We start from the raw sequence: 12773 nt of genomic DNA on the forward strand, positions 1-12773 counted from the left end.
GAGAGAGCGAGCGAGAGAGACAAACAAAGAGAGAGAGAGAGAGAGAGAGAGAGAGGGAGGCGGAGGCAGATGGAGAGAGAGTGAGAGAGAGAGAGAGAGAGACGAAGAGAGCGCGAGAGCTGGAGAAAAAAAACAACAGGGAGAAAGACGAAGAGCACAAGGGCACCCTAGTCGTAGCAGTCGGCCCTGGTTCTCCGCACTGCCCACTCCCGGTTGCCTCGGCGCGCGTACGTTGTTTCCTTCTCGGCTCTTCTCGCTCCAGTCGACGATCCGTCCTATCTCTTTCCTCTCCGCGCGCTTCCACACGCTTTTCGCCTTATTCGTGTGCCGCCGCCGTCGCCGCCGCCGCCGTCGTCGTCACCGCTGCTGCTACTGCTGCCACCGCGACACTCCTGTCTTTCTCTTCGTCGACCCCTTCCTTCTCAAAGCTCGCGCGACATGCGCGAAAAACTCTGGATCCTCGGATCAGCGACTCCTCCACGTATGTCACACAGGGCTCCTGCGTTGTCTGTCGTAAGAATGCGCGCGCGCGCGCACGCGTCCGATTCTTCGAGGTTATTTCAGAGTCTTAACCTCTGCGTCGCGTACTCGTCGTGTCCTGACCGGCGGACTCTCTCACTCTTCTCTCTGCGACGTCGATGTCGTCCGCGATGTGTACATCCGTGAAGAGATGGTGCGCGGTGAGAGCCGCGGAGGATGTGACAATAGGAGGAACGGCAGGGCGAAGAGTAGGGCGCCCTTCGGTCGCACTCACGCACGCACGCACACGCACACACACGCACACTAAAGCGCGCGCGCGCGCGCGCACCAACAACCCAACCCGACACCTCCGTCCTTCGCCTCCTCTTACTCGCCTTCACCGTTTGACGACGGTGACGGCGACGACGACAACACGGCGGCGGCGATAACACAGCAACGGTTGCACGCACGCACGCACGCACGCACGCACATACACGCGCACACGGGCTAACCGCTAAACGTTCTCGCACCTTCCTCTCTCTTTTCTTGCTCGTCTACCGTCTCCTGGGGGACGCCCTTGTCGATGCTTCAATGGCGCCCCGTGCAACTGCTCACTACCTCGTAACTTCTGTGATTGCTCTTGGACATTCTCGACAAGGGCACGTACACCTCTCGTTCCACTTTCAATCTCACTTTCGCGATCTCATCGGCGGCGACACTCGACTAATCGCCCCCGTGTCTCACTCGTCCCTTTACGGCTGCAAAGTGACGATGTCGGTGCGATGGTTACTGCGGAGGTGGAGGGGTGGTGGTGGTGGTGGTGGTGGTGGCGGTGGCGGTGGCGATGACGGCGGCGGCGGCGGCGGTGGCAGCGGCGGTGGCGGTGGCGGCGACGGTGACGGTGATGGTAGTGGCAGTGGCGACGACGGCGACAGCGGCTACGGCGGTGGCTGCTGCTGTTGTTGCTTCAACGGTGCTATTGCCAATGTTGTTACTGCTGCGTTGTGAGAAAGGCGATGAAACCTCGTTTCCAAAGATGCGAGAAAATACAACGGACCCAAGGAAAGAGACGTTGATCGGCTTCGCGCGCGTATTTATGTGCGTGGGCTCGCGATTGTATGCGCACGCTCTCGCGTACCACTCTGTTGTGCGTGCGGGCGTGCGTGCACGCCTATATATATATATATATATATACAAAGTTGACGAGTGTCACTGGGCCGAGCTCTCCAAGAGCTGCGCGCACCGTCTTTCGACCTTGGCTTCGCTCTCGCGGAGGGTGTGCGTGCACGTTATGAGTCGAGCCCTCACCGTCTCAAGACGGACAGACACGCACGGTCGGCAATAATATCGTTAGCCGGCCCCGGCCTCTGCTGCTCTCGGCTCTGTCTGCAAACCGCGATGGAGACTGGCTCTCACGCCGAAACAAAGAACGACGCCCGACGGTGGCGCCCCACCGCGCCGCTTTTCCTATCTCGCTCGCTCACCCGGAGGACCGAAGGGGACGGGAGTCCGGAGCGCCGAGCCCGTGGACGGCCGATTATTGTAGCTGCCGCCGCGGCAACAACGTGTGCCCGCGCGCAGTGTATGTTTTATTCGCGAGGAGGCCACCTAGTTTTACCTTTGGATGCTGAACAACTAGTCGGCGACGTGCGGCCCGTGATTGCGCCGAGTGACGGCCGGTTTTTCGATTGGGCCGTGTCTCACCTTTTCTATCATACGCTCCGTCCACTCGTCGCTCCGATTTTTCTCGGCTTTTGAGCCATTTCGTCTAGCATCTTAATTTGGCTATGTGGATTTGGGCCGCCCACGCTTTATCAGACTTACTCTTGTAAATATACAATTATACGGGCTGTCTTGGGAACCAATTGGTATTAATTTTTTTTTCTTTTTTTTTTACCTAGTTGCAAGTAAAAGACTTGTTGGGATATACAGTGACAATGAATAATCATTCCCTACGATCCCTTCACTCAATTTATTCATATCACTGGATAAATTGATCTAGTCGCGTCTAAAATTATAATGTGCATGCCAATGTAATAGTTGGTCGAACAATGCTAATTATATTTGGTTTCCTAAAATTACGAGCCTATTGTCAATTATCCGTAATATAGTATGTAATGAATGACGAGAAATGACTTAAATATATTGAGAAAAATTAATTCCATTAAATCTTGTAACTGCTTAGGATATGTGCAAGCTGAGGTGAAGAATTTCCAATATATTTGGTGCTGATAGATTTTCTTAACTAATTTTATTAATTAACGCAGGAGGCTGCAAAGTGCCAAACTTTACATCCTTTTAATATCGTCATATAAAAAATAATCACTGTAAATGTGCATGTCGTAGCAAAAATTTAATATCAAATTCATTGCTGTTGAAAGACAAATTTTTGTATTTATATTTTCACCGAGACCAGCAACTATATTTTGAAACAACTTAAGTTAAAATGAGATTGATAAGCACAATGTCTACTAATATTTTTTACAGACACTTTTGATATAACGTGCTTGGTTATATTATAAGGATTGTACGATAATTAATGAAAATTTTATTTGACAGTGTAATAACTCTATTATGTGTATCTTCGATATCATGAACTTACATTTCAAAGAATTTCTACTGCTTTGAATAAAGTTCATTTTAATTTTATTCCAAGCATTTTTAAATATTTAGTGTTTGATTGGAAAGAACAGAATTAAAAAAACAAAAAACAAAAAAAAAACAAAAAAAAAAACTTATGACTATATTCTATATTTAGAAATAGGATTGTTATTTTAATTAATAATCTTATATGAAAAATAAAATTATTTTTATACAATTATGTTGATAAAAGTATTCTATATTTTCAATCTTAAGATCTACATTATTATTCATGGCATAAAATGATGTGCAGAATTTAAAATTCGTATTATCAAAAATTTTGCTAGAAGAACAATAAATGTTACTACACCATGTAGTAATTAATATACTTTCATACATCAATTATCAAAAAATAAATATTGGTCTGAAAACAATGTTTAATCCGCCTTCTTAAGTTTCTATTAATGTGTCATTGGCATGTATTATTAAGTAAAAATGTATTCAAAGTATATTTATAGAGTCCAGACTATTAATTTATATAAAGTAAATTTTGGTGTCTTATAGCTTCCTAAATGATTTCTTTTTAATTATTTCTTTCAGCATATCTTTCGTTGTTCAAACAAATAATCTTTTAAGAATTATACAAAACTTACAGAAAAAATAAAAATAATAATAAGTATTATAGTTAAATGTATTTTGTATCCTATTTATAGACTGTAAATTACACTTCGTTAAATGTAATCTTATTGTACAAATTTATTAATTAGTTACTAGTCATTCGTTAGTTGTACTCCATTTTGTTGACATTCTAATATTTATACATCAAAGAAGGAGATCGTATTTACGATTTTATGAAAATATGTATTTGAAAATATTACATGCAGTACGAATGGTGTGAAAGCCAACCAAAATGGGGCATTGCAATTAATAATTGTTATTTGAATGAAAAATTTAGAAGTCGCATTTATAAAATATAATATATTACATCACCAAAATAGATAATTTAATACATTTACTTCATCAGAATTTGATTCCATTTTTTATTAATCTCATAAATTAATATTAATATTGATATGTTCGTCTTATCGAATTTTATAATAATAACAAGAATTTCAGCCAATATTGGTTATTATTATTTAATTATTGCCTAGTCTGATTGAAATTGTTATCGATTGTAAATGTGTCGATACAAAATTGGGATAAAATTTTTACTAACCTGTCCATTTCTAAATTGCTGCTGCTGTTGTTGCTGTTGTTGCTGTTGCTGCTGTTGATGATGAAACAATGCTACTTGCTGCTGCGCTGTCATTTGGTTATTTAAGTAAACTAAATGCTCTGTTCCCGGGGTGGCGCTCTGAAATATTAAATTTATTATCAGTGCTCTTTGATATTGCAACCACTTACTTTAACGCTCAATGGTAATTACTTTTAATTGCATGGGATGAATTTCATATGGCATATGTACATTATTCATTGCTTGAAGGCCAAGTTGTTGAGGTTGACTCTGTTGTGGTACTCCGAGTTTATTCATAGGATACTTCCACTTTTCTTGATTCTAAAATATTTACGTTTCACATAATTATAATAGGATTCAATTTCATATGACTATGCGATATAATCGAACATGTCCATTAAAATGAAAGATATTTTGTAATGCACTTACGTTATCAATGATTCCATCATCCGCTAAAGCCCAAGCCCGCGGGGTTTGTTTTGTTTGGAAAGCAGATGTCTGAACGCCAAAATCTTGATCCGTTGGACGTTGAAATACATAACCAACCATGGGTTCATCTTGAACTCGATTTACACCAATTGGATGTGTCTGTCCAGGTGGTAAACGTACGGCGTCCCCTCCGGCCATAACCTGACCACAAGTTTCGGTGTCCTAAAAAAAGAATGTTTATTAACTTCAACTATAAGAATTATGGTTAAGTCTACATATAACACTTCACAAAGCACTTCCATAATCATAATGCTCTTTACTCATAGAGAGGCTTTAATCATAATAAGAAATTTCCATCCGTTTAATGTGATTTAAGAAGAAGAACGATTGTATATGCCAGTGGTCAATAAAGTTGCACATTATTCAGTAATATTAGAGCAAACCGAGCATCGCTAAACTCATACAATCGATAATCTCATAAAGAATTTGGGCCAGAACGTTGATACGTTATCCCTCGCAGCTACGAGTCTCTCTACATTAAGAGAATGAAATTTTAAGAGCACCAAACAACCACGGTACAGGACAAATGGCTTTTGACAGTTTTCAGCTACATCCCCTAGCCAATATTCAAATTTGCTCGATCCAGCATTCAAGGCGATCCGCTGGGCTGAAGCCCAACAACCAAAGTCTCTAAGAGCGCAAGGGATCGCTCGCATAAATTTGAGACTTGGAGGCGCTTGGTACGGAAGCTCGACTCACCGTAGCTAAATGTCCATTAGCCGATGGATGGTGGAGTTGCATGGGGGGTGCCGGCTCGCCTCCAGCTCCGGCACTACTCGCGCCTAACCACTTCATCCTGTCTGCTCGACCCGGGCTGATGCTCCGGGCTACGACGGGCCAGGGCGAAATATCAGCGGTGATGGCTACGATCGGTGCGACGAACTAACTCACGGGCGATACTCGTTGAATGCACCTCGAGGAGCCGACTCGCTTATTACCCGTGTCGCGGCTCCGTGCTCCAGGCTGCAGGGATAACGTGCGCGCCGGATCTAGAGGGACACGTAGAGTCCGCTTCACGCTTAGGTTATCTCTCCTCGGGGGAAGAGAGAAACCGGCTGCGAATCGTTGATCTAATGCACGCACACTCGCGCACAAACACACGGGCCGCCCTGCACTCTCTACTCTCGTCGCAAGTCACAGCACTCGCAGCTTGCTTAGTTCACCACTGTAACTGCTCGACTACGCATGACGCGTTTTCACTTGCCCTCTCTCTCTCTCTCTCTCTCTCTCTCTCTCTCACTCTCTCTCGACTCTTAACACGGACAGGCGCGCGCGCGCGCCCGCGCACGCACACTCGCTCCCTCGGTCCTCACTCGCTCCTCTGCACTCTTTAAAGGTTACCGCCGCTTATATTAGAGCTGGCTCTCTCATTCTCAGGACTTCGGTCGTCTCTTCGTCGACGACGGCCGACGCTGCGTACGCGTGCACAGTATACACTTATTCACCCGGGTCATACACGAATGGGCGGGCACGTTGCGAGAGTGGAGGAGCCGCGAAAGACGGCGAAATGCCGACCAACCTCGGCGATAGATATACTCAAGATAATCCGAAAAATGCGGGTCTCTGGCTTCGTTTCACCTGATATCGCTCGTAGGTTAAGAGTTAAGCCGAGCTAAAGAGGCGGCGAGATCGGAAAAATACGGAGATCGTGGTTCGGGGCTGAGAGGAGAGGCACGTAATACGTATTCAATGGCAGGCCGAAAATTGTTTAACGGTTTTGTTTGGCCTTTGGCGGAGATGTATGACACGGTCTTTAGAAAGCCGAGGGACGTACTCGAAGGCCAAGTGATGGGTTATCGGTTAAATTTAAAGAGCCGTCGCGATGCTTTTGGTAATATGGAAAATTAACGTGATGATTGCGAGTGATTTGAAGACGCGTGCGCGCGGAACAAAAGTAGGGTTAGATTCGTAACAGACTTGTCCCGTCATTAACGTTATTTTGTTTTTCGCTAGCGCGTGTTTTTACTTTTTTTCTTCTCTCTTTCTCGCACTCTCTCTCTCTCTCTCTCTCTCTCTCTCTAAGTCTTTTCGTTTAAGGAGCGCTACGCGCATACATATGCATCTGTTAACCCTTAATCGCGACGTAGGCACGCAGACTGAGCCGCACTTGATTTTATTATCGCTCTTTGGTGTAAAAAAATGTTGCGTTTAGGCTGAAATAATGCACCGACGAGACACGCACTCGACTTCTTTCGCTTCGCTTTTGCACGCTCATAAACACATTTTCTTACTCCAATACCCGCACGGGGGGCAGAGCTGCTTCCAAGTGATCCGCAATGTTTTTTTTTTTTATCTCCATTACTCTATTTATGACTCACACACATACTCTCTTTCTCTTGAGCACTAAGATTTTATTTTCCTTCCAAATTAATTTGGGGCATCGATGCTTTTTTCATCTCTTACAGGGGATATTTGATTCGTTACATAGGCTTCATTTTATCGTCGACAATAATAATAATAATTATAATAATAATAATAATAATAATAATCGCGATACATACCTGTTTTCGTGGTTGGGTTATGGGGGTTAAAGTTTGAAAAAAGTATATTATTTTGATGGTTAGAGGGGTCGTTTGAAAAATTATTAAAAACTTTATTTATCAAATAATAAGACGTACACGTGATTGAGTTAGCCTATCCATGTCCTATACTTTAAACAGTTTTTAAAGATACATAGAATAAAAAGCATAATGACATTAAGCTATAAAAATGATGAAACTTAAAAGTTCCATTAGCTGACGGGGAGAGGTCTGTAGTGCTCGGTTATACTTATATTTATTGACTAATAAAATGATTTGGCTGGCTGAAATGAAAAAGAAATATATTAAGTATATGCTCAAAATTGCGATAAATCAGAGGTAAAAAAAAAAAAAAATTTTCGTTTATGTACATAATAAATATTTTTGTTAATATCGCCGATTCATGTAAGAGTTATTGGAATCTATAAAATGATAATGGCCTCTGTCAAAATAATGTCCGAACAAGTTGACAATCGACGATTATGAATTTTACGAGCATTTACAATAATGCCTATTGTCTGTATCTTTTGTTCTGCATCAAATATCGCCAGCATCACTCTCAACTAAAATAATAATAACAATTGAGATAAAAAAAAATTTAAATGCGGAATTTAAAAATCGAATATTTTACGCTTTCTGTGCATCGAGACACTATTATTATTCAGTCTTAATACTTTAGTATAGCTGAAGCGTAAGTATAAATTAATCATTATACAACACATTTTATGCAATTAAAATAAAGTTAACAACAAAATATTTTAATTCCCGTTATATAATTTATTACTGAAAATATTATTAAAGAATAGCAATAAGTACAATAGTTTTATTTGACTGTAAACTAATAGCTTTTAGTGGCATTAATAAGTAAATTATTAATGTGAAAATTTTTTTTTTTTTTTTTTTTTTTTTTCCAGGGAATATGATTTCGAAGAATAAATGATAAAGTCCGTTTTCATCCCGTTACACAAGATTATATTTCATAATAATTCTCATACTCTGTCGTTCCCTTACTTTTTCTTTTCATTTACAGAACTGCACGAATCAATTATGTCATTGCAAATAGCTCTTAAGGTTCATAGACAAGCAGAGCTCCGATTCCGGTGAATTCTGAAAATTGAGTACATCGAATCGGGATAAGAGACGTGCGATAAATGGAAAAGAATATCTTCCCTCTAAACGTTCACTTTTTTCAAAAATTCAACAAACAGCACTCGCAATCTTTTGATCCTTACATTGTTTACACTAATCGTTCGCTCGTTTTGTTGCTAGTTTCGCTACGAGAAATTTTTGTTCAAAATACTTTCGTGTAGTGAAAAAATTACAATTCAAAAAGAAAACAAATTTAAAAAAAAAAAAAAAAAAAAAAAAATTAAATAAAAATAAATAAATAAAATAATTTGATGTTCGACAGGGTGGCGGATCATAACGGGGGTGTTTGCCATTTAATCGTAGTACGAGCAGTTTCAAACTTCAATGATGATTTCTGCAACGAAACTAGCCATGATTCTTGTAGAATAAAAAAGGATCTATAAAAAAAAACTATGTTGGACGGAAACGTCGCGGTCCGTCCAGATACTTTGCATTGCCGACTATCGGCATACTGTTAAAAACAATTGTAGGACATATCGGCTTCTTTTCTTTTTCGTTGTTAAATAAAATAACGAGTTATGCGTTGATGGCGCAATTATGTAACGTCGATTAGAAAATATACAAACTCTCACTATAATGAAAAATGTTTTAATAAGCGCTCTCTTTCAAATTTTAATTTATTAAAAGGAAAAAAAAAAGAAAAAAAAAGAAGAAAAAAAGATGAGAAAAATACAGAACTACAGGCACACACATGCATACGATATATGCATATGTATTTTGTATATGCGCATATTCTTGTATAATTCTACTTTTCGCTGACAACGTATAATTCTTAGAAGTATAATTTCTGTGCAAACAACGACACCGGTTTTGGTAAAATAGAATTTTTTTTTATTCAATGCTCAAATATATCTGATATTCCGTTTTGAACATTTTTAAAAATTAATAACCATAATTTAACAAATTTTATCAATACTATTTACCTGCACACATTTAATATATAAAAATGGTAAGTCTCGTTCATTTGCACAAAGTTCTACTTTATGATTATATAGATGTATACTTTGCTGGAAGCTTGATCTACATTTTTGAATGAGAACTTTTTTTTCAATAGGCATTATTTAATTTTTTTTTTATTATTTTGAACACATGAATCGTTACTTAAAGAACTTTATCGAAGCAGCAATGAATGATCAAAAATGAAGATCGTTTCTTCAAGTGAATAGATATTATAAGTAACTACATAAACTAACATTCTCTCATTTAATGATTTAATAATAATCATTAATATTTAATATTTAATAATAATAATAATAATAATAATAATAATAATAATAATAATAATATTCATAGCAATAGTAAGTTTGAGAATTAAAAATAACTAATTATTTGATACAGTTCATGTTAGACGTACTGAATTAACAGTCGTATCTTTCTTGTCCATTGGTACCGTTACGTCCTTACAATTATACATACGTAGGTATACAAAGTATTTACAATTGCAGAAAATTGTGATCTTTATAATATAGGCACTATGGCTTTGGACGTACACTAAATTGTACATTAGAGTACATCCTCAAGGGGTTTCTAAAGAAAATGCTCGAAAATAATTTTAAGAGTATGATCCAAGTACATAAATATTAGATAAGAATACATATAATAAATGTTAAGGCAAAAAATTTACATCAAAATTAAAAAATTTTTTTTTCATAAAAGAATAGTTAGCAATATTAATTTAATGTAACATTAAATTACTTTGATTATAATTATTAAAACACATTAAAACGGCCGTTTTCGTTACATGCTATTAAAGTTTTCGTGTAAGTTGCTAGTAAGATTTAATGGAATAATAATTTCCTTATGGAAACCCCTTAATCAGGTTCAGAATGAGATTGTGTACTGAATAATTCTTAGACAATCGCTACAATATTGAATATGCGTTTATACTTGACGATATACTTCCAAGGGCCTTTGTTTCTTACACTTCATTTTCAGTTTCGACACTTAAATTTCCCACCCCATCCACCCCTCCCCCAACATATGATAAGTTTCGAACATTAATGTTGGACAATAGTCAGTCAATGTAATTAAGGTACTTTTATGTATTATTATGAGCTCTCTCTCTCTCTCTCTCTCTCTCTCTCTGTCTAAATGTGTGTTTGTGTGTGTTAAACAAGGTACATGGGTACAAAACGAACCACGAAAAATAATTATACAAAAATCTAATAAAGGCTAATTCAATACGATTGACTTATTATTATTATTATTTTTTTTTCTTTTATTTAACCAATCATTTATCCATGCGCGCATACAAACACTATCATTCGTAACGTACACACATACATACACACGTGCATGCACGCATACGCATTCGCTTACATGCGTACACAGTTAGAAAAGGAAACTAGAGACCATTAATAATTCAGAGCATATATATTTTTTTTTTTTATACGATTCTGCTGGCTTAGTTTTGCATTACAAAGTCTTAGATCCAATGAGTCCATACTACAAACTTAGGCGCTTACATTTAACGAAATAATATATTACAAATTCAGATCTAAGATGCTTTGCAAACTGTTGATCAATGCAAAAAGGTATAGTATACAATCTAGAACAATATATTCTAAGAGTCTCGCTTCCTGCATTCCTTCATGCTGGTACTGTTTCGGACACACGAGCAACTTTCAAACGCACTATTATACACAAATCTAAATTGCACGAAAATAGCCCTTGGCGTCGTTCGCTGCATTACGAAGGCTTGCAATTAGTCCCACAATTAATTAATAACTTAATTCCCGTTAACGGCGAACTAAATCCATCGAAAAACTTGTACATTGTACTACCAACGTGTGTGATATGTGTACTTTGACGTTTACTATTTTTTTCTGCTTTTTCATTAATTTTTCTTTGTCTTTTAAATGTAACTTGAGAAAAATTAGTTTATCAGAATCTTGAGTGCCTTCTGTGATGTCCATAGAAACTGAGAAGAAACAGATTAACGACAATGACTGTGTTGAGTCTTGGACAGGTACCACTAAGTACAAAGTTATGTTCCATGGTAAGTAAAATGTACTCCCTTGGATACGAACCAAACTTTAAATAAAAATTTGGTGCAAATATTGTCTTAGCAATACCAATAAGTTAAAATCGTAAATCAAAGAGATCTGAGAGACCTTCTTCTGTGCCCAGTGAAAATGAATAGTCGCTTTCTGAAAGAGGTGGCTCCAATGAAAGCAGAGACTCTCCAAAGTCGAGAATACTCAAGTCTGAAACACATAAATAATAAAATAATGTAAAATCTTCCTTATTTGTGAATTAATGAATATGTACTTTCATTTCAAATCAATTGGCAATTTCTTTTATCTTACTAATCGAAAGATTTATCGAGGATTGTTACATTGATTTAACGTACTTTTTTCTATAATATATTATACCTTATTATTAATTTGTTGTTATACAAATCGTGTTATGTTGCTATGAACCATTACCTAACTAGAACTCTGCCTGTGATGTGATTAATAATGACTACACAAGTCACAGTCAGAGCTCCGTCAGGGAGTGGTTAATTTGGGTCCATATAACGTCTCTATCGATGTTTTAAAGAGAATGACCGACCGTGGAATTGCTCATATTGTCGCATGATTTATGATGATTTATCATGTAATTTTATATGCACAAAGATAGTGGATGTATAGTTTTTTTTATATTCGCAATACGTCTTCAATTCCAAAGAATCATTATAAAATGAAAAATTCAATGTATCTTTTTCTCAAGAGTATAGTTAAAACAATACAATGTGCTTAGTTAAAACTGTTATAATGAAACTGCTCGACACTCCAGCACTTGTAAAACAAAACGGCGAATAAAGGTTGGAGTAGAATATTACCTGCAGGCAAATGTTGATCTTCGGTTTGCAATTGAAGTCTGCCACCACCCATGAGACCGAAATCATCCGATTCGCAAAGAAGTGCGTCTCTCATTCCCGCTGAGGAAAGTGCAGAGAGCAAGGTCTGCCCGGATGATAAACAATCTTCTGTCGTAGGTACTGGCTCTACCTTCACATCACCGGAATTGTGTATTAAGAATTCAGACGGTATTGATGATGTTGTCGAGGGCTTTGACACAGGAGATTGCGGCGTCGTTGTCGTATTCGTATTCATCGTTGTTGTATAACCCGAAGGTAAAGGCGCCTTTGTTCCTGGATCGTCCGGACACAAGAACACTTCTATTTCACCATGTGTTGACCTCATATGTATTTGAAGCTAAACAAATTATTAAACGATTAGAAAAGTAAGAAACCATGATTACCATGAGACCAGTTAATTGATAATTCACATTCTGGAATAGATTTCTAATAATTCAAGCATATAAATCATGTTTCAAACGATATGTTTGAAATCTTG

The 12773-nt window shown here is 38.4% G+C and overlaps 2 protein-coding genes across 2 annotated transcripts in view; both read right to left on the reverse strand.

The window, feature by feature from the left end:
• Window positions 1-4179: 4179 nt before the first annotated feature.
• Window positions 4180-5557, reverse strand: LOC105363025 (glucose-repressible alcohol dehydrogenase transcriptional effector-like). Its single transcript, XM_011500594.1, has 5 exons — window positions 5462-5557; window positions 4703-4924; window positions 4466-4594; window positions 4256-4393; window positions 4180-4191 (listed from the first exon to the last, which is right to left on the reverse strand). Exons 1-5 carry the CDS (start codon window positions 5555-5557, stop codon window positions 4180-4182), a joined length of 597 nt encoding a protein of 198 aa, XP_011498896.1.
• Window positions 5558-10809: 5252 nt separating this feature from the next.
• Window positions 10810-12773, reverse strand: part of LOC105362866 (E2F transcription factor 1) — a 10683-nt gene continuing 8719 nt past the window's right edge. The window contains exons 7-8 of the mRNA XM_011500391.1: window positions 12257-12632; window positions 10810-11636 (exon numbers count right to left, since the gene is read on the reverse strand). Of these exons, the coding sequence (XP_011498693.1) occupies window positions 11512-11636; window positions 12257-12632 (501 nt within the window). The 3' untranslated portion in view covers window positions 10810-11511. The remainder of the gene's footprint in view (window positions 11637-12256; window positions 12633-12773) is intronic.

The sequence above is a fragment of the Ceratosolen solmsi genome, unplaced genomic scaffold (assembly GCF_000503995.2).
Source record: "Ceratosolen solmsi marchali unplaced genomic scaffold, CerSol_1.0 scaffold56, whole genome shotgun sequence".
NCBI classification, from domain to species: Eukaryota; Metazoa; Arthropoda; class Insecta; order Hymenoptera; family Agaonidae; genus Ceratosolen; species Ceratosolen solmsi.